Here is a 21,818-nt window from a genome sequence, read left to right as displayed (position 1 = left end):
TAATAGTAATCCCTGCCAGAGTTTTTTAATGGTTGTCAAGAATACTAAGGATGTGCAAAATGACTAATACACACAGATGGGGAATGCAGTTGATTTCAGCCCTTAATGTCTGCTGTACAGATTTAACAGAAGTGGCCCTAAGTGACTGAACAACTTCCAAAAGAGAAAAATGTCTTCAAAATGTAATTGAAGTTGCTGGAATATCACAATATACACCAGCAACAACATGGATATAATTATTACCCTGTCAGAGCTGGAAAGACATAAATGCTGGGAGTAAACTCCACTAAAATATTGTTCAGCCAATGTACATTTGGATAAACCTCTTTGATTGCCCCCCCCCTTTTTTTTTTTTTTTAATTACCAGTGCAAATATCCAAGGCCATGTGGACAAACCATCTTTTGTACTCAAAAGGCATCAACAATTTAGGTGTTAGTATGCCTTCAGATACTTTTTTCTCTTTTACCTAGGTCTGACTAGCAGGTGAACGTTTTACTGAAGATATTTCTTCTTTCCACCCTTCCATCATAAATGTTGTAAATTCCTCTGTAAGATACTGGGCCACATGACCATTCTTTTCCTTTTCAAGTTCCATGTATCACCAGGTATAGGAGACAAGAGTCACAGCATGGTATCTACTAATTGTACATAAGCAGGATATATCTGACAGTTTATAGTATGAGTTTAGCAATTCACAGTAACTGACACATTAGTAATAGATGACAGACTCACCTGTAAAGCAATTCCTTTCTATACTACTGCTCTCCATTTTTAAGTTTTGCAGATTTTGCCTCCATGATGTGAAATATAGCTAAATTCCTCCTACTCAGATACATTTGCTTTCTGAAAGAAACACAAACATTTGAATCGTAAACTTGGATATTTTTAACATCTTCCACTATTAGCAATACATATTACATGATTATATATCACTTGATGGTTATGATGTTTTCCAGGTTCTAAACTTTTTCAAACAACAAATGTTGCCTTCAGTTGAAGTTGGAGGCAACCTCAACATTTGACATTTATACTCCTTGTTCATTGCAAAGATGGCTTTTCTATTGTTTTTTAAAATTCTCACTCCCTTTAGAAACTTAACTAGTGCCTTGTTTCCCTGGAATATAACTGGGATATGCTCAAACTTGTTTGATCCCATGATCAATCACTCAAAATTTGAGTGCTTTTTCAGCAGTCTCTAAGGATAAAGGGCATGTTAAAGAGCAAGTGGATGGTCCCCCCAGTTAGCAGGAGGATTAAGCCTTTTATTTTGCACAAATCTTAATGATTAAGAAATTCTAAGTGAAAAAATATTTTTTCACAAAATACATAATGAAACAATAGTCTTCAAAGAAATGGAACTGTGATCATTACAGGTATATTCAGTAATGGCTAGGAACTCAGATAGAAAAAGAAATCTAATCATAATAGTTATATATATTTTATGTTAGACATGAAATCTAACATTCCAGTATTTAAACCAGGCCCTGTTCACACAGGGTTACATATGAGCCATCTCGTTTGAAAGAGGTGATGCCATTTATAGATAATTCTAATTTCCAGCCTTTTTCTTTGAGGCACAGTATTGAGTTAGAGTTCTTGGAGCAAAGTAAAGATGCTAGCCAGTATGGTTGGTCTTACAGATAACATCAAAACAGACAGGGAAGAACAACTCAAAGCTTGTCACATGCATTGGAGGCTGCATGAAAGGGCTTGATGAAGAGGCATGCACAGGGACAAGATGTGAAGCACTGGCAAAAGGGAAAGTCAAAAAAGATTGATCTGGAGACAACTGAAAGGCAGCAAGGATGGGTGTACAGAGGAAGAAATGGAGGCTGCAAAAGCAGACCAAGCAGACCAAGTAGATTCACCTGGATGATGGAAGGAATGTGACATTGTCACACTCTGATGAGGAGAACATTAGAAAGAATGCTTTTATAAAACCTGACAAAGAAAATATGTGCATATGAAAGATCATAATTTCCATAAAATAATGTAACAAAGGTCTGAGCAAGAGAGTTTGGAAGAAAGGACATTGGAAAAAAATGAATTTAAAATAAGACAGACTGAGAGCCAGGTTGGATGGGCAGTTGAGAGGGATTCTGAGAGACAGAGTGGAACAGGTAATATCTGCAGGTCTATGAATTCTTTTTTACCTTCTAGGGCAGCTGCTGGGGTAGAATTTGAGGATTTCAGATATTTGTGAAAGGAGACTAGAAGAAAGATAGAGAGTTTTACAAGGACATATAGTGACAGGACAAAGGGGAATGGATTCAAACTAGAAGAATATAGGTTTAGAATGGATATTAGGTAAATAATTCTCTACTGCAAGAATGGTGAAGCATTGGAAGAGGTTGTTCAGAGAAGCTGTGGGTGCCCCATCCCTGGAAGCGTTCAATGCCAGGTCGGACGGGCTCTTAGCAACCTTGCCTAGGGAAAGGCGTCCCAGGCACTGGCAGGTCTGTTAGAATAAGATCATCTCTAAGGTCCTTCCCAACCCAAACCAGTCTACGGTTCATGGATTCTGGGGTGGCGACACGACAAGCCCTGCGTGGAAGAAAAGAAAAGAGTTTAAGGGGAGAGGTGAAGCCTTTGGTTTCAGCTGTGACTGTGACAGCAACGAGGCGAGGCCTCCCGTGGCCGTGCCTATGATTGAGTCCATGGCTGTGCCTGTACCCATGGCTGCGGCCGTGCCTTGTAGCTGTCCCGGGAACTGTGAGGGCGCAGGAGCAGCGCGCTCCCGCCCTCGCGGCGCGCTCACGGCAGCCGCGCGCGTGCTCGTGCCCGTGCCCGTGCCCGTGCTCGTGCTCGTGCTCGTGCTCGTGCTCGTGCTCGTGCCCGTGCTCGTGCTCGTGCCCGTGCCCGCGCCCCCGGCCCCCCAGGCCACCCCCCCCGCGCGCACGCAGCAAACCGCAGCAAACCCCACCCTCCCCCCACCCACCGCGGAGCCGCCGCTGATTGGTGCGTGCCGCCGCGGCGCTGGCCAATGGGAGGGCGGCCGAGGACCCCGCCTCTTTAGAACGCGCAGCCGGCGGAGGGCCCGGCATCGCGGCGATGGCGGCGGCGGGGCGGGCGCTGCGTGCGGCGCTCCCCGCCGGGCTCTGGGGCCGCCTGGCCCCGCTGCCGGGCGCTCCCCGCCGGACCGCCGCGCACTTCTCTTTCCAGCCGGACCCGGCGCCCAGCGAGTACGGTGAGAGCGCGGCCGGCCGGGGTCCACCCCGCAGGCCGGCCTCAACCTCGCTCTGCCGCCGTGTCCGTCCTGTCACCCCCGCCTTCTTGGCGGAGGCCGCCAACAACCCCGTCCGGGACGGGAGGGAGGGAGGCAGAACCCGCCCAGGGCCCCGTGGGGCGCTGCCAGTCGGGCCGGGGCCGGTGGGGGCATCCGCACGGCCGCGTGACCCCGCTGTGTCCTCGGCCCTTCCAGCCGCGGGTTGAGCCAGAAATCGGGGTGGGAAGGGCCCGTAGGCCGCTGGCGGGGCCGGCAGGCCCCCTCGACAGTGGGGTGGCGAAATGGCTCGGGCTGTCGGAGCCGCAGCTGCGCTAGATGGGCCCATCGTGCGCTCAGACCTGCCAGGCCATCCTCGGCCCCTGTCCTAGACCAAAAGCTTCTAGCAGTAACTTAGTGAATTGACATCTATCCTGGTTTTTGTATTGCGTGCTTAGGTCATGAGTGTGATAATAAACCTATGGTGAATAAAGACTGCTATCCGCCGAAAGGTTCGAGGTCATCCTCGTGGTCACATGGTTGAGAGTAAACACAGATAACTTGGGAATGAGCAGCGCATGGTGTTTGACTTTTATTTCTGAGATGCATCCCTGGAAATGGCTAGTGCTGAGTTTTCCCGGAAGAAGCCTGCCAGCTGCAGAACAGCTGTTTCTATCACGTGAACCTCACTGTCCTCTAGAAAACTTGTTACTTGGTTGGATGCCTTGATCAGGACCAACAGAAACAGAGTTTCCCTTAGTGACAAAGATGTACAGGCGGCCGGGTGCCACGTGGGGAAGCTCGTGTATGGCAGGTCCCTGCTTGAGACCATGCAAAGAAGCTCTGGAGCGGCATGCCAGTTACTGCCATTAATTAGTAGAAATCTAATTCCCTGTGAGTCAAAATACACTTTGAAATTCTGTGAAAAGCAGTGGAAGTGAGATAAAATTATGGCACTGCTGGTCCTGATATTGTTGAGCTATTGCTTTTCCAACTTCACAGCTCAAATCTAAAAGGCACAGTTTGTTCCCCCTTTCCTCTGTGGGCCTTATACAAAGGCCTGTGTTATAAGCAAGAGAAACAGGTTAGAACTGTCATGGTGAGGAGTTTCTGAAAGTTGCTTAAGTAATAGCCATTTATTTATCTCAAATACTGGAAGGATGGTATCTTGTAGGAAAGATAAGATAACCTAAGTACTAATGTGGACAACTAGGGAAAGAGAAGCATCTGCTATTCCTGGGCTTTTCTTCTCTTGAATTTGTGAATTTTGTTAGGGCTTTTGTATAACTTGAACAGTTCCCATAACATTTTCTTTTCCGCATTTTCCTCTCCACCTAAAGTATAAGTGAAGTTACCAAGCATAGGAATGTGTAGGAATGCAACTATGCAGCTACTCAGGTGTGGTGTGACATGAGTCTAACAAAAAATGCTAACATTATTTAAAGACTTAGAAGAAAGGGAAGGTGAATGGTTGTTGAGAGGTACTATAATTACTGGGAAAAGAATGTAGTTCACCTTTCTGAATTCTAACTCCCGTTAGTTTGTGTGGGATCTTCATCTAATAATCTTATTTATCTCTTTAATTTTACACACTCTGTGTTTTGGTAGGTAGAATTCTCCTGGACTGTGGCTTCTAGTCATGACTTCAGAGGTTTTGCCAGTTAAAGATCTATCAAATGTCAGCCAAGCAATTTCTTACTTACTTGGTTTCTTTTAAGAATTATTTTATTTGCTTGGGGAGTCTGAATTGGTCACAGTAGTGAGGACTAGGCTACTGTTTTGGTCCATCTTTGCTTTCAGGTCTTCTTGTTTTTCCCAAAAGTGCTGGAATGAAGAAGGGCATTCTGGTAGCCTTTGTTTGAATTAAACAGCTTGCTTTACTTCAGTACCAAGTTTCTTTCTTTGAAGTATGGATTTGAAGCTTCAGACACTTACTAACTGCAGTGCAGAGAGCAGGCCAGTGGTCTAGAAAATTTCTGATAGTAATAGATGTCTGTAAATGGGAAAGACTGGAGCTTAAAGAAATGTGATTAAAGAATGATAAAATAAGCTTCAGTAAATTTTAGTAAGGGGATTTTCCCAGTCCTCAAAACAATAATATGTTGGTTTCTTCCTTTGAAAAGGAAGGCATTCTTCCCAGTGCTTGAGCTTTGCAAAGCTACATTTGCTCCAGGCAAGAGCATAGTTTTTTGAAAAAGGAATTGGAAGTGGAATTATAGTCCTTGGGAAGGCCAAGTATACCATGCTCAATCCCATCTATCCCATAATTTAATTTTATTCAACAAATGAATCTTGGGTATTCCTAGCAGAGATCTTGTTTTTGATGGTTAAGTTTTTGGACATGTTTGCACCAGTGTTTTCTAATGTACTTCGTCTTTTGAACCAAATTAAATTTCGAAATGATCACTTCCACACAGGGCAAACTCAGAAGATGAATCTCTTCCAATCCATAACAAGTGCCTTGGACAATGTTTTAGCCAAAGATCCAACTGCAGGTACCTTATACTTGTTAGTGTATTTTGCTTTATATAAATTGTGTTTTGGTTTGCCTATCTATGTATAATATTTAATGTATTTCTTATGGCCTGTGAAGTTTTTAAATAAGTTATTACTACACTTCGATCTCAAATCTTAAAAATGTGTTGCATTAACAGATAACTAACGGATTATATGGTCTAAAATGCAATTGTATCTTCTATATTAGCTCTGTGTATTTCACTTGAAAGTGAGGACAGAAGATACATTATTTACCATGTTTAAAGTATTACTGATGAGAGCTGTCCTTGAGGGCATCTTGAGTCCCACTAGTCAGAGTTTTAAAAATGTAAACATTACTTTACATTTCTTAAACTTTCTGTTCCCTAAAACTGGTATTTTTTATGAGCCCGTATATTCCTCGTTCTGTGCATTCTGCTTTCTTCCCTGCCCTCCAAAATGAATTTATAGCTTTACTGTTTTCTGTTCATTGTTGTCCATAAACAGTGTAAGATTTCCTAGGCTTTTGTGGTCTGGATAACCCATGACTTGGAAGATGCTACTTCATTATAGCAGGATTAAAAAGCCTTATTGTAAACTATTGCACAAAACTATTTACTCCACTTTTAATTCTTATATATAACAGGAGGTCTTTTGCTTCTGTTGTCCCAACAAAGGCATGATGATGGCCAGATATCTGAAAGAGATGCTTCATGCCATGAACACACAGCTGCTAAGGCTGCATCATCTTGTGTAATTTTGGGTTTGCTTTTTAGTTTGTTAGTAGCCCTTTTTGTCACTGCTTGAATCACTGCTCAGTCTAAATTTTGACCAATTGTCCAATCTGTTGGAACAAATTCTTGTGTGTGTTGTGTGCAGTACTATGCCTGTATATGTTCCCTCTCAATCTCAGCTGTTCTATATGCTCCTCAATTAGGTTAAATTTAGACAACTGAGGGTAAATTAGGGCCAAGAACAGATTTTATTGCCATTTCTGTAGAATCAGCCTTATAAAAGCAAGTAGTGTTAGTCCATCAGGAGACTAGACTCATATATAATCTTGAGCCTTTAGAGAACCAGTTGCTCTAAGGTTCCAGTCTTGCTCCTCAGCTTGGCAGGGCTTAGTCTTTGTAAAGCCCTTTGCAAGACCATGTTGGTGTTCTCCAGTCCAGATGTGAGTTCTCAGAATCACCACACTTACTGAACTAATTTGGACTTTTCACAATGGAAAACATGTCCTTCATATGTTTTTAGTTGTATCGGAATTGAGCAATTGTTGTTTAAGTGTGGAAATCTTCATATTTGTGTTGATCAGAATTAGAATGTCTCCAAGAAAATACATTTCAGTGGCTGAACTGAATGAGTAAATCCATTCGAGTTTGTGAATACCAGCATTAAATGGGAATATTTTTTGTAGATGCCAGCTGGCCCAAAAGTCAGCCATATGAGTAACAGAAAGGACTTGCAAAGATTTTAAGTACATGAAACCCCACCCAAATTATTGTTAAAAATTAGAGAAGTGATTTAGGGACATAGTGCAATCATACACATGATGAGTGTGTTCGTTTTATGGCTTTATAGAATTCATTTTTCTTTAAGTGGTGTCACTGATGTGATTAGCACAAGTATGCTAATCCCTTTTAGTGATTCCAATGTGAAATTTATTTTATTTAATTAAGAATAGTATTTGAAAGGCAAGAAGGTTAACTTATTATTTTGTGTCCTTTAGAATATGGAGAATATTGAAGAATTGTGGAATAATCAGAACTGACCCTGGTTCATGCAAACGGCTATTGGTGATATTGCCGCACATCTTACATGTTTAAAAATTTTAATTGGGCAATAGTTGTTTCTGTGAAGCAGATAACAAAACTGTTTTAAGAAAATTAGACATAACCATCCCCTAAATTCAAGGAAAAAACCTCACAAATAGATTAGTTGATATGAAGCCAAGTTTTAAAGGCAAATGCTTTAAGTAATAAAACTTTATTAACTACAAGAATAGTAGTGTTAAATACTGAGAACTGTCCTAGTTATTAAGTAGTCATGTTTTCTGTAGAGGAGTTCCTTTGAAGTCACTCTTCAGGGGTCTGGCAAGTGTGTTTGGAGAAGGCTTGACATTTCATATTGGATTGATATTTTGAAAAAAACTTCAATTTGATGGTTTTCAAAACATTGTATTTATTGAAGTCTGTGGATGAAGAATGAAAATGGTTACCAGTTGAAGCAGAAGGCTTAATTTCAATGACTCATATGTGACTGAGTGTAATTGCTTTCTGGAATTTTACTCATTTTTAGACACAGTTTTAGACACTGTGTTACTATAGGATATTTCAAAAAAGTAGATAGCTAATAAGCCTAGCAGAATAATTTTCATGAATTCTGTTTTAAGACAGCTGTGTTCTGATTCCTCATTAACCTTTGTTCTTCATTTGTTATAGTCAGGCTGTGCATGAGAAATTCTTAGGTCTAGATAAATCTTGAAGTGAAATGAAGTGTTAGGAGTTACTTTTGTTAGTGTCTCATATAAAAGCCTTTGAAAGTAAGATGTGTTGGAGTAATGTTAGCCTCCCCTGCTGTTATTATTTTCAGTTATATTTGGTGAAGACGTGGCCTTTGGTGGAGTCTTCAGATGTACCGTTGGCTTGCGAGACAAGTATGGTAAGTTTATGTAATTTATAAATCTGACATCAGTTTCATATTAACATCACTGCTCTTTTTTTTTACCCATTTTGCTGTGAGAAGTGTTGTTACTGGAATGCTAAAAAACCGTAAAATCAATGTTTCATGTATGCAGGCTAATTAGTGTATAGCATTTTACAGGTCTTGGAAACTGGTTGTGGAGACGGTAACATGATACAGCTTTTAATTTGGCAATTGCTACTCCCCCACTGGGCTGTTACAGAGAGTAAGAGGTTATAACATATTTAGTTTCAGCAGCTTACTTTCTTCAGGGCACAGAGATGACTTGGACCTTTGGCAGCAAGTGATTAAATCTATTTAACGATAATTAAGATGCATTACAGCCATGTCAGAGAACAAACATCCACATTTTTTTGAGTAAACCAAAAAGAGAGAGGATGAAGACTATACTTCTAAGAAGTTTCAGAAGCACAACCATATTTTGTTGCCTTGCTTCTCTGCTTCAGTTATTATGTAGATGTTCTCTTGCTCTCTAGTTTACACATTAGTGATAGAACTTCTGTTAGCCTTGATCTTCAGTGCTGCTTGTTGAGACTGAGGTATAGTTCTGTAACTGGTGTGATATATTGACTGTGGGTACTAGATTCCATATGAAAATCAGGCCTCTGAGGCAGCAACCAGTTGCTGGAAACACAGGCAACAGATGTTATTTGGGAAGTAAGTAAAAGAAGCAGATGGTTGCGTAAGCAACCTTCTTGGGTTTTAGTGAACATCTCCAGTTTAAAAGACAGAGGGGACAAACTTTATATTGTTAGGGTAGTGCTGTGAGGGGTCATTTGATTGGTTTTTTGATGTAAGACAGACATAAAATATTGGCATGAAGAAAAGAGATTATTTAATCTTTGTAGTAATATTTTATTGGTAGTGTATTCCAATGTGCCAGTGCTGTTCAAAGACTGTGACAGCCCTGACTGAGCACAGGGGGTCTGTTGAGGGTGTGCAAAGGACTGTTTACACTGTGCTAATCAGCAGGATGAGCAGCAGTCACAGCACATCAGCAGTCTAGCTAGGGTCAGGTTTATTTCATGGGTATAATATCAATGATTTTTAATGAGATTTTTGAGGAAGCTATTATGTGACTTCAGGAGTATTTGGAAAGAACTCCTTTAAAATGTGAGAGGGAACATGGGAATTGTACTTATATGAAGTACAATTGTACTTACATGAACATTGAACAAGGACTAATTAAACTAGTATTGCCATTTGCTCAAAAAGGGTACTAACCTCTTCAGAGTGAATAAGAGGAAATACAAGTTTGAACAGGAAGAGAGTCTGAAAATAAGGTCCTGATTTTAGGACTCACTTACAGAATGGGAATTCAGTTTTGTAAGGCAGATAAGAGGACACAGATAACTCGGCTTCTTTGTTCACTGGCAGTGAAATTCTGTAGAAAACAGGCAGTGGCTGAAGAGGGAATGGCAAAGATGAACTGGAGCATGTACTGAAAATATAGTTAGAATGCTGAGGAGAAACAGAAAAGACTGAAAGTGCAAAAATTGAAAGAATACAGTGTTTTGAGGGGTGTGTCTGCCTATCAGTGCAATCTCAGAGATTAAATAAGTTCTAGCTTGTATTATGAAAAGGCTAGACTCCCTGTAAAATAAGGAGGAATTGCAGATGGAAGTGACGACCAACCAACCTGATGAATCTTATGAGGCAGATAACCTACACTTACTGACCCTTTCCCCATCCCCCTCCTGAATTTACTGTCAAATTATAGTAGGTGATGCAAGTAACATAATGTGATATTGTTTCTCTATGTTGATATAAAATATGAAAGAATAAATGGGGTTTTTTTCCTTCTATCCTGGAAGAGGAGCTGACTTTTGTTATATTTGTTTACTTTCTTTTTCTCTGTAGATAATTAAGATCACTAGGTGGCAGTCTTTGCCTGTAAGTTGTTATTTTGATAAAAACTGATAGTTCATTTTAAAGCACTTCTATAGAGATTAAGGTCTAAATATAATCTAATATTATAGTAGGAAGAACTACAATATAGTAATACTCAGTAGTAGTATTACAGAGATGTTGGTTGGTGTCCAGAATGTTGCTGAAGTCTCTCTGGAGAGACAGAAAAAAAATTTGCTTTTAGAATAAATTGGTCATTAAATAGAAAAGCTGCTTATTTTTTTTTCCAGTGGAGAGTTACATTGTATAAACATAGCCAGAGGCCTGTACTAGTAAGTGAAGGAAAGCTCATTGACTTTTTAAGGAAATAAATGCAACCTTTTGAGCATATGAATTTTTAACGTGCTGCCAGGAATTATGTTTAAAAATATTTAATTAAGGAATGGTATGTAAGTAAGTCAGTGTGGGGAAATTTAATTTTCATGATAGTGTGACTAAAGATGGTATATTTGTTCCTATGCATCTTATGTCAAGGTCTAAAATACATTATTCCAGTTTTCTGGCATTGAGTGTAATGTTTAAAAATCTGTCACTGTATAATTCTGAAAATGAGTAGACTTTCTGAAGTATTTATGCAGAGTACTCCTTTCAGTTAAGGGAAATAAGTGTTGTACAGTTTTTTTCCTTTGTCCCCTCTCTCTGATCTGGTACCCTGGAAGGCATATTCATGTTTTATTTTCTATCTTCTTCCCCATCACCCTCTGACAGGTTTTTGATTGTCACTGTTTTCCAGAAGTTACATCCTCTAACCTTTAGAGTATCTTTATTGAAATAAGGAATGTGTGCTGTTCCACAGTCCTGCTCTCTGGAGGTGTTTCCTGTCCTTAGAACAGTGTGATGTAAACTGCCTACTGTGTTTCCATAGCCTAGGTAATGTGTGCAAACATTTTAAATTTTTTTTAAAGCGAAGTACATTATTATGCCAATCCTTCAGAGAAAATGCTGTCCATTTGTTTTTGAGTCTGCAAATGGATTTGAAACAACTATCTTGGAATGGGAGTATGTGTCCTGTTGCTCTGCCTGAAGTGTCAAATAAAGTAGCAACATGTAAAGATCAGTATCATCCACATGACAGAAATATAGAGGAGATCAGGGGAAGGAATTAGATGATAGGAGGTAAAGAAATGGGAGGAAAAAACACAGGTACAAGTGGAGAAATTGGCCAGAAGTGAAGACTGAGAAATAAGAATAGCAGAAATAGTGATTGGCAATAGTGATGTAACTCAGAAGAATGCTAGGGCAGGTGTTTTTTGAGTAACTAAAAAAAAAAAAAAGAAAAAGACCTCTCTATCCTACTGTGGCTAAGAAGTGAAAATTACATACACCTACAGCTTGAGGGTTTCCTGATCTCTAAGTGCCTCTGTGGTCATTTGGCCTCTGTGGTGATTTTTCTTTCATACAATTCTGGTCTGCACTTGAAGGGAGAATCTAATGTGCACTTGCTGCCATGTCAAGATTGTCCTTAGCAAGGGTAAGGATCAGGAGCTTTCTGGCTATTTCATAGCTTGATATTTTGAGATTGTGGAATAGGATCAGTCCTTGCTCAGAACTCTGAGACTCCAACAGAAGAAAGGTGAGCTTGGCAGGTCTTTCCCCATAGCAGTGCTTGAGTAGGAGCTGACTTATTTTGGTGTGTATGTTCACTTTTTCAGATGAAGTTTGCATACTTTTTGAGGTTCCACTCAGTTCCCTATTGTGCAGCAATCTGCAGTTCCTTGTCATGGAATGTCCTTCTGTTTGCCATCAAGGGAGTTTAGGTGACTGTATAAGTTAGATAAATTAGTAGATTAGTATTTACAGGCCTGAATAGATTGTTTTCTAAGTTTTTGAGTTATTGAAAATTATTTTTGACTCAAAGAGTAGTGTAAATGAGTCTTTTACTTTTCAGTAGGGAATTCCTGAATAATGCTATTTTAATTCCCTTGCAATTATTTGCAAATACAGGTAGAATGTGAATACATTGAATGGGAGTTTTTATTTCAAAGATTGTCTCAGTTGCAAGAGGATGTCACTGTGGTATCTTCTACCAGAAGCAAATGCTTGCCCAGGGTGTAAGAGACTTGGCCTAATGGTGTCCCTCAGGAGTTCTGAACTTACTTCACAAAGAGCTGACTGAGATGCCAAAGCTGATCTTTGTGAAGATACAGCAGCAGTTGTTCTTTTGAAATATTTTGGAATGAATTTGTTTTTTGCTCGAGTGGTTAATGTGTCACTGTTTGGGATCCTCTGTGTGATCACAGCATGAACAAGAGGAAGATAGGGTTCTTCCTTTCTGGTTAATGTTCCATCACTGATTGGAGAGTTTTTGACTCATGGCTTTTTATTTTTTATCTATTCTGTTTGGTCTCTGTTATTGCTGTTCCCCTCTTTTTGTGTCTCAGTGCACACAATGATGTAGTGCCCACAGCAGCTTATGATACCCTCAAACACAGTCAATTAGAACAGAGTGCTTTCCCCAAGGTTTCTGTGTAACATTGCTGAAAGGTTCTAGAGGGATGTTTGCCACCTTTATTAGCAATGCAGTGTGGCTGTCAGTTTGTCAGCCTGATTTAGTCCCCAAGTTTTTTTTCTAATCTACTGCTGTGCAGCCACTAATTCTTTGCTGGGTGGATGCTTGATAAAATGAAACTTGGTAAGAACAACTGTGTGTCACTCCTATATGTACGTAGGATAAAACAAAATCAATCTCAGATCATTTCCTTTTAGGTAATACTGAGGTACACACATGGCTAGAGACATTAATACATGCAGATAGTAGTAAATGTGTAATAAGCAGCTTCATTGTTTTCTCCTTACTCATTTTACAGTTTTGTTATGTAGAGTGGAAGGGGAATGCACAAGTAACTTGAAATTTAATTCTCTTTTTCCCCTAATATTTTCAAGCTTATAGGATTGTTTTATATATAATCCTTCCTGTGCTTTATTATTATTGTTATTATTTTGATGCAGCTAGGAGTGTAAATATAGTTGCTAGGATTATTTTCTTCCAAACCATATATTTAAAAAAGTGTGAAACAGATGGGGAGCAGATGGTAAACACTAATTTCTGTCTATTAACTAAGTTCAGGATATTCTCTTGCAAACTGATAAATTACAGGCAAAAAAGGAACATCTGGAGAAGAGGTAACACTTGTATTGAATCCTGTGAGGACAGGGAGAGTTGAATCAGAAATTTCCCCTGTGGCAAGTTTCAAACTCAGCAAAAAGCAAGTGACTGAACTACATATGAAACTACAGTTGTAGCTGTGAAAGAAAATAGTATCCTTATGTTCCTTATGTCAGGATGACTTAGCCACATTAACAATCAGCTGGATGCTTTAAAAATGATTTTATTTATCACTTCCATATTTGTTTTTCTTTTCTTTCTCTCCTCCTTACAATATTTTCTTTCTGAAGCACAGGGTATGTTTTAGGACACATCAACTGGCAAAGGCTGTTTTTAGCCTTCGGTGGTGAAGTTTCTCTGGCTTTCCTACACATATGGTCCCAGTGCAGGATTATTGTTATGATTTGAAGCTTTTCTTTATTGATCAATTTCTCTGAACTCTGGTTGCTGCAGCTGGAGGATATAGGGCATCCAAAACTGGATACTTTACTCATGTGTTTTACTGAATAAAACCTGGTTGCTTACAGCTCTCTGTTCTTACATCCCAAGATAATGCTAGCTTGTCTTGAGCAATAATGTTTATTTACAACAACTGATCCACTGTAATCCCTGGTTGTTATTCTGTAGATCTTGTGTCTAAGATGTAAACACCTGTGTGAGTTTTCAGGGAACACTTCATTCTCAGTAAATCAATAGTTTATTTATAGTCCAGTAAACTAATTCATAAGTCTTTGTTTATTTGGCCAGGAGATGGCTGTACTTAGCCATGCCCAAAGGGCACCAGCTTTTCTAAAAAAATAGTAGTCATTCTTTGAAGATAAGTATTTACTTGAGCACAATATTATTCTATGAGCTTTAGCTGTAGAGAACTCCTGAAAGCAAGTTCTGTGTTTTAAATAAAGCCTATGGAGGAAAGCATGGGTGAGAAGATAGAGTTTTTATGGTATTTGGTGAAGGTTGTTGGCTGAAGTTTGGATGTGCTTGCAAAAGCTGCTTAAGGTCCGGATGGCTTTTAGTAGCATGAAATGATGGGAGAACCTTTTGAAGTTGAGCTAATAGGAGTATATATAGTATAGGGTTGTTTTTAAAGCAATTCTGATAGTTTGCCTCCAAAATACATAAAATACTTCAAAATGTTTATATTGTGTATATTTTTGGTGATTTCACGAAGTTTTTTATTGTGTAGATCACGCTTAATGTGACTGGTAAGGTAGCAGATATCTGTTAATGGAGATTGTTGGGTTTTGTGGCCCAAATGTTACAGTGCAAAGGTAAGAAGTACAAGAACACAATTTGGATGGGCTGTAATGCAATATATTAAAGCAGTGTGTTCTGCCTCCCAAAAGCTACTAGTAGTTGGGTCTTAATTCAACAGGTGGGAAGACACTCTGAGGTTTTTATGTGGAATTTTTAATCATGGTGTTTTTTACGTTCTTTTAGAATGTAACCATAGACTATTATGAGGAAGAGGAAAAACTCAGCCTAAAGTAGCATAAATGTTAGGGCTTCTCTCTATAAGCAGATAGAAAAATGTTATCTTGATGCTTAAAAGCAGACTACAAGCTTGCTGGAGAAACATGGTTCTTCTTTGGCACAGGTCCTGGTCCCTTCTAAAACATTGCATGTGGTAGAAGGAAGGAGTTCAGAATTTTTGACATCATGGATGTAAGCTAAGGGTGGAACATTTCATTCAGAGTTCAAAATGACTACTTGTGTGTAGATTGAGTAAAACCTAAATAGCCTGGGGTTTGGTTATCCATATTTCTTTTTGCATAGATTTAAGTGAAGAATTCTGCAGTTTGCTTGCCTGGTTCTTCCAGAACAGTTTGGCCAGACCTGGATTTGTTCTGATTTATATAAATGTCTTTGAACAGTAACATCTGGAGAATATGTTCCGGACTCATTACACAATAGTACATTTTGTTCATTTTCATCTTAAATAGCCGATTCTTTTTTGAAGATTTACAGTTAGAAGGAAAGTTATTTGAAAACTCGGTAAAATGTAAAAACTTGGTAAAATGTAGTATGTCTTTCTACATGTTTTTTATCTGTGGGATAATAATATAAATCAGTCACTGTCAGAGCTAAATGGCTTTTATTTTAGTTTTGTTTTCCTTTTCTTTTTAATTGTTCTGATAGTGTGCCTGCTGTGAAAATTGTATTTTATTTATTTGGGGCTTGCTAATACTTATTATGTTTCTTTTCCTATGTTTTAAACCTGTTTAAGGGAAAGATAAGGAATATATTTTTTAATATAGAACTTGATATTCAGTGCAGAGTAAAAAGAGAAAGCTGTTCTCACATTTTTAAGATATTTCAAGATAGATTGCTGGGCAAAAAAGTATGTGCTGCTGAACTTCATAAAAATGGAATTTTCCACTTCAGAAAATACTTGTGGTGAATCATGTAAAAACACTATTTTGATAATATCATGTCGAGGAGGATGAAACTTTATGTATTAAAGACCCAAGATGGAATTGGTGAGCATAACTAGTCTTTGCAGTCTGTGTTAATATGAGGTCACAAGCACATTTTGTGTACTTTCTTTTAGACATCTCTCTTTATGCCTTTGCAATTCCTTAGGTGGAATGAAATGATTCTCAATTTCTTTGGTTAGTCCTGTGATTCCCTCTGTTTATCTGTATGTTTATTTATCCCACTCATCAGCTGGGGTTAATTCAATATGTCTGCTGTTTTTTCTACTCTGAGTTTGGTGGTAAGAGGGTGGTAATTTCAATTTAAGAAGGTTCTGCAGGCTTTATTACAGGGAATAAAACTCTCAAGAGTTTTCTTGGAAGTAATTTGCTTGAAGCCTGAAAGGGTGGAAAAAAATCAAGAGTAGTATCCAAGTTTGGGAATTGTTTACCCAGATTTGCAGCAGAAGCCCTTTGAGGTGCAGGTTAATCTTATTTTGACTTGATTCAGAGCCATCTTTCAGTGACCAGCTTGATATAACCTGCTAGTCATTTATTATAGAAGATCTCTTTTCTTTTTAGTTTGCAGAAACACTATTAAATCCTCAAAACCTGGCACAGGGTTTTCACACTTAGATGGAAGCACCAAGTATAGACTACTTTATTAATTTTTCCCTTGCACATGCTTTGCATTATAAAAGGCCAGGCATGGTTACCAGTGAGATTTTTAAGATGGTTTTCATTACTGCAGGTTTCTGGTCATTGAGCTCTTTGCTCCTGAGTACTTCTACAGCAGCATGAAATCCTTGCTCTTGTCTTAAGAATACTTGCTTCACAATTCCAGGTAGATCCAGCATGCTTTCACATTTACTATAAAATACATCTAGACTACCGATACTGAGGAATGTGAGAGAGAGTAACTGGTATTATTTAACATTTTTGCCTACTTCTTGATTTGTCATCCACATGGTGTGTGCAGCTTATTACAGGAGAATTTTCATTGACAGGTTGCAAAACTTAGCTTTGACAACTGTTGTGTTTCCTGTTGGATCTCTGTCATGTCATGTCATGTTGCAGACGATGTGAAAACGCATGGAACTGACGTAAGCCTTGTAATTTAAGCTGGTGTGTTGTCCTCTGCATATACTCACCTATAAGTATTTGGTAGATGTCAATTTTGGGGCATAGCTTCGTCTGGCATATCTTCTCATGTCAAACTGTATGTCAGTTATGCTTTCTGCAAGTGTGCTTCTCACGCAGCAAAAGTTTTTTGTAGTTGACAAAGGAATGTTATTAATCATAGCTGGAAGAATATTTGAATGCTTTGTCCAGTTAGGCATTGCTCTTTTTTTAATTTAGGCTGCCACTGGGTGTGTGAGCCAGATGATGAGGAGGATTTCAGTGTGGGCAGCCTGCATGAATGTTTAAAGTAGCAGTTCCAGCTCAAAGTGTTCTCAGCGAGTCATTCTCTTACTCAAGATGATGTATTTTCCTTCCAAGAGCTCATTAGATCACAACTACTCGTTCACCTCCTCTTCCTCCAAGAGTCCCTTAGAAAACTAAAAAGAAATTCTTGTGAGGAAATCTGCCACTGAGATGTGAGCATCTTTTTAAATATTTTCCTAAGAGTATGGATCTGACTGAGTACTATTTTATTGATGTCATGAATTGCTTCCATGAACAAGCCAGGTAAAAAGGACAAGCATAAAAAGTTTTGGCAGTCAGCATGAAGCCCTGCTTGGGGCTGTTAATAAACCATAGAGAGATGTAAGGAGATGACCTTGAAAGTCATCTGTTTAGAACCAGTCAGTACTCAACACAGAGTTTAGTTTGCTTGTGATCTTGTCCAGGTGAGTTTTGAACATGTGCAAGGCAGGAGCTTCTACAACCTCTTGGGACAGCTTATTCCACCATGTGACTACTGTCATAGTGAAGATTTTTTCTTTTTTATAATTCGTTTACTTTTTTGCATCATTCTTTCACTTCACACTGTATACCTGAAAAGAATCTGCTCCTCCCCCTGTTCATATTACTGCTTGGTTGCTCTTCCATTGTGGGAGGATTAAATGACTTGCAAGGTTACCAGCATTCAAAGCTAGAGCCAAAGCTTTGAATTAACCTCCCCCAACTCCTCCCACTTCTTCCCTGAGAAAGGGAGAGAATAACATAATATATTTTAATATTTTTGTTTTATTCTTTAGCTTTCAGTGGCTGCTAGTTTGTCACAAATGACAGGAAATCTGAACTGGGGGAGAGGGCTAAAAATGAAATCTTCACTCTTTGCTTTAGGAAGGCAGAGGTATCTATGGAGTTTTTCTGGGTCCTCTTTAATCCAAAATTCTGTAAGCCTGACAAGGACATTATTAATCTTATATTCATGCTGTGAACTTTCAGAATTTACTAAATTTTAATAGAAAGTTTTCTTTCCAAAGCTGAAATTTGGTAACTGTGCAGAGTATAAAAATTTCTGTCCATGGTAACCTTTTCTTTGTACTTCAGCAGTTCTCCTGACTGATTTGTATTTGTAGTCAGTGAGAGTGAGGGTTAAATGCAAATGCAGTAAACAGGCTTTTCTCCTGAGGGAATATTGGGGGAGAGGAGGTGAAAGTGTACTTGTGATCTAATAAGCTCTTAGAAGAAAAATGCATCATCTTAGGTCAAAGAATGTCTTGTTGAGAACACTTTGAGCTAGAACTACTAGTTCAAACATTCATGTTTCTTCAAATGTATGATTTAGTAACTGGGGAAGACTTAAAAGGAAAATATATCTTTCAGCTGTTCTGAATTTCCAAATTACTTGAAGAGCTTTTCTCAAGTGTTGGATATGTCAGCGACATATAATATAAACCTGTAAAGAATTCCTGTTCTTACCAGTTGCCAGGCAGAACAGGTGTCCTTTACTTTGGGCAACACAGGGGTGACAAGTGGTTCAGAAGAATGCATTTTTTGTGGATTTTTCTGTTTTTGCCCCAAATGAAGCCTAATCACCTGTGAAAAAGTGAAACCAAGTAAGAAAGACTTATCTGTCATTTGATCTTCAAAACTTCTGTCTAGAAACTTCTGTCTAAAACTAGAATAGGAAGTCAGCTCCTTTGTTGCAAAATAGAGCATGATAGTGGATTTTGCAGCAGCAAAATAGGAAGAAGCTAATTTAGGTTATTGCATGCAAATCTCATTTCTGACCCTGATGTCAGTTGCTCACAGATTTTGGCAGTATGTTTTTTTTTTACTAACTTTTGTATCTTACTGCCATAATGTGAATTTTTGGAATATTTAAGGAAAATATAATGGGAATGTGATGTACTTAGTTGCTAAATAGTTAAAATTTGAATGACTTTTTAATTCAAGGTAATGAAATGTTGAAATAGTTTTGAAGGCATAGGCAGTGTGTACACAGTGGTGTGGATACATGTATTTCATTTCTTCTGTTAACAGACCAGCTCACTGCACATGACTTGGGACTTTACACTGACTTGACTGAGGGCTGAGACCTGGTCACTCAGCCCTGGGGTTGGCTGAGTTATACCAGAGGCATGGCTGGGTCCTTTAAGCCTCTTATGAATGTTTGGGCACACACAAATGTTCTTGACTTTTGCAGGATACAGGGTTAGGGAAGAACAGGAGAGGAATATAGCTAAATTCTGTAAGTTTTGTTATTCTATGCACAGTAGGTAGAAGTCATCTTTAGAAGTTCAATGTATGAAATCCTTTTCATACAATCACTTTTCATGAGGTGAAGTACTGTAGCATGGATAGTTCTGGAAAAAGCAGCTTTTTAAACAACACAGCATTTAGTGTGCAAAGTTTCAAGACTGAGAGGTAAACCATCTCTGTGTCAGTGAGCTTGAAGCCCTGCTTTGGGCAAGTAGCTTGGAAATTTCTATATTAAACTGTAAAGTTAACGTATATTTACTGGCATTCCCTTCAGAGCAACAGGGCGTATTTTTTTAAAGCTGGAGAACTGTGGCTAGGTTATCAGTAGAAAAAATGGTAGAACAAAATTATTAAAATGAGTAAGTTGTTAGAACTACTTTTGTTAACCCAGAAGCTCTAAAATTTACTTGCTGTTTGGCTTGCCCTCTTCCATAGTATCAGAGAAATGGAAGACTACAAGTGTCACCAGTTGTAAAATGGGGTTAAAAGGGATGATGGGACCAAGAAAGCGTAAATGTTGGATAGATTGTTTTAAATGTGTTAAGAAATAAAATTAGTAGACTGATGTAGAAGTACATCTGTGAAAAATCCTAGGTATTTTAAGGTTAAAAAAGGTCTTTGAAGGCAGGACTGATTGGGAATTAATAATTCCTATTTGAATTTTCTACACAAAGTCCCTGGTGAGTACCAAAAAAACTCGTCTTTTCTTTCCAGTCCTTTCTGCATGTGGAGCTTGACTGCTTTGGTTGAACTTCTAATATATTTAACTTCTTAGACTTTTCTATTTGACTTCTTATGGATGTTTTAAATGGAAGTCAGTGAGATCATTGAGACAAATGAAATGCTGTCCACATATATTGTTAATACTGCTCAATACAGACATCTTTTAAGATGTGTTATGCATTTTTTTAGCACCAGTGATGTAGCTGTATTTTGAAAACAAAGCACAGTTCTCCTTTGGCTAAATCACCAGCAGTACTCCCTAAACCACCCAAATGGTCCAGGGTGGACTTGTGCAGAGTGATATAAAATTCCTCAGAGTTGGAGCATTGGGTGGTGTGTTAACATTATAGGAGATTTAATATTGTTTGATTATCTCATTTTTGAAGTTAAATTAAGACAGGAACATGACTTGTTGCAGAATCCTGAAATACTTTTTTCCTGATGGCTTGGAACAAATAGAGATGAAGCAGCCAAAACATTAATGCACAATAATCGACTACAAATGTCTGTAAACACGTTCTGTTAGGTTGCTATGAAACTCTTTATTCCTGGCAAACGAGAAGATGACTGTGAGACTGCCTTAAAGCTTTTGTCTCTTGCACAAAGGGTCTGTGGTAATTTGTGATTTTCAGAACAAAGAGTATCCCATGAATGTTCAAAGATCACTCCTTTTTATTTAAGTAAAATTGAACCGAGTATTGCTTTTTTCTTTGATGTTTGTTCTTCATAATTTCAGATTTTCTTTGTTAGGGAACACTTCTAGAGTGTTTTTTTTAACTTCCTGAACATGCATCTAGTCATACTCCTTAGTTATTGGGATGGAGAGATGAGAAGAATCATCCCTTTTTTCCCACAACCGTCCATGTTTGCCATATTGCTTCCCTCAGTAGCTGGCAAAGGGCACTGACCTGTTCAGGTGGCTGGAACCAGGGGTGTTTGTGAAGCCAGGCAGGTTAATTGCAATGCACACCAGTGTAATGTCTTCTGCAGGGGCTGATGCGCCTGGCTGCAGAAAATGCAGAGCTGCTGCTTTCACCTGGGCTGACAAGTCACCTCCTTGAGCTGGTTTTAGTTTGTTTTGAGCTGTGTGGCTGACGCAAATCATAGGAGGAACACATTTTAGGAAGCATTTCTTTGTTGGTAAGGAAATGAAATATGGAAACACAAAGTGTATCTCTGGGTTGTCTGTCTGCTTCAGTCAGATTTCAGCTGAAGTCTGACTCAACTAGTTTGCAGAGGATGGTGTGAATGGCGGTTTATCAAAATGGGCTTCCTTTTCATGTTTTGAAAAAAAGTGAAAAATAAGAAAATGTGAAATAAAATAGGTAAAAATACATAGGCTTAATGCATTTAAATGCTAAATATTTAAATATGTTGTGTTAGTTTTAGTAATGATTTTCATGCTCTATCAATAAAAATAGAAGGTTAAAGCAACACAATACAATTTTTAATGTTTGGGAAAATTAATATATTTGTTTTATCCTAACAATGTGTATGTTTTTTTTCATAAGGGGCTAGATTTTATAAAGAAAGCCCTACTCCTCAAAACTCTGCCTGAAGTTGTTTTCTGATATAATATATAGTAAAGTGCTTTAGGATTTTCTTTTAAGTGGTCAGTATTATTGTTTAATG

At 38.6% G+C, this 21,818-nt stretch overlaps 1 protein-coding gene across 1 annotated transcript in view; it reads left to right on the top strand.

The window, feature by feature from the left end:
• Positions 1 to 3,072: 3,072 nt before the first annotated feature.
• The window catches only part of BCKDHB (branched chain keto acid dehydrogenase E1 subunit beta), a 109,471-nt gene continuing 90,725 nt past the window's right edge, over positions 3,073 to 21,818 (top strand). Inside the window, exons 1-3 of the mRNA XM_063152863.1 lie at positions 3,073 to 3,188; positions 5,621 to 5,698; positions 8,271 to 8,339. Coding sequence (XP_063008933.1) covers positions 5,635 to 5,698; positions 8,271 to 8,339 — 133 coding nt within the window. The 5' untranslated portion in view covers positions 3,073 to 3,188; positions 5,621 to 5,634. The remainder of the gene's footprint in view (positions 3,189 to 5,620; positions 5,699 to 8,270; positions 8,340 to 21,818) is intronic.

This window comes from Melospiza melodia, chromosome 3 (genome assembly GCF_035770615.1).
Source record: "Melospiza melodia melodia isolate bMelMel2 chromosome 3, bMelMel2.pri, whole genome shotgun sequence".
Lineage (NCBI taxonomy): Eukaryota > Metazoa > Chordata > Aves > Passeriformes > Passerellidae > Melospiza > Melospiza melodia.
This window is presented reverse-complemented; position numbering and strand designations above follow the sequence as displayed.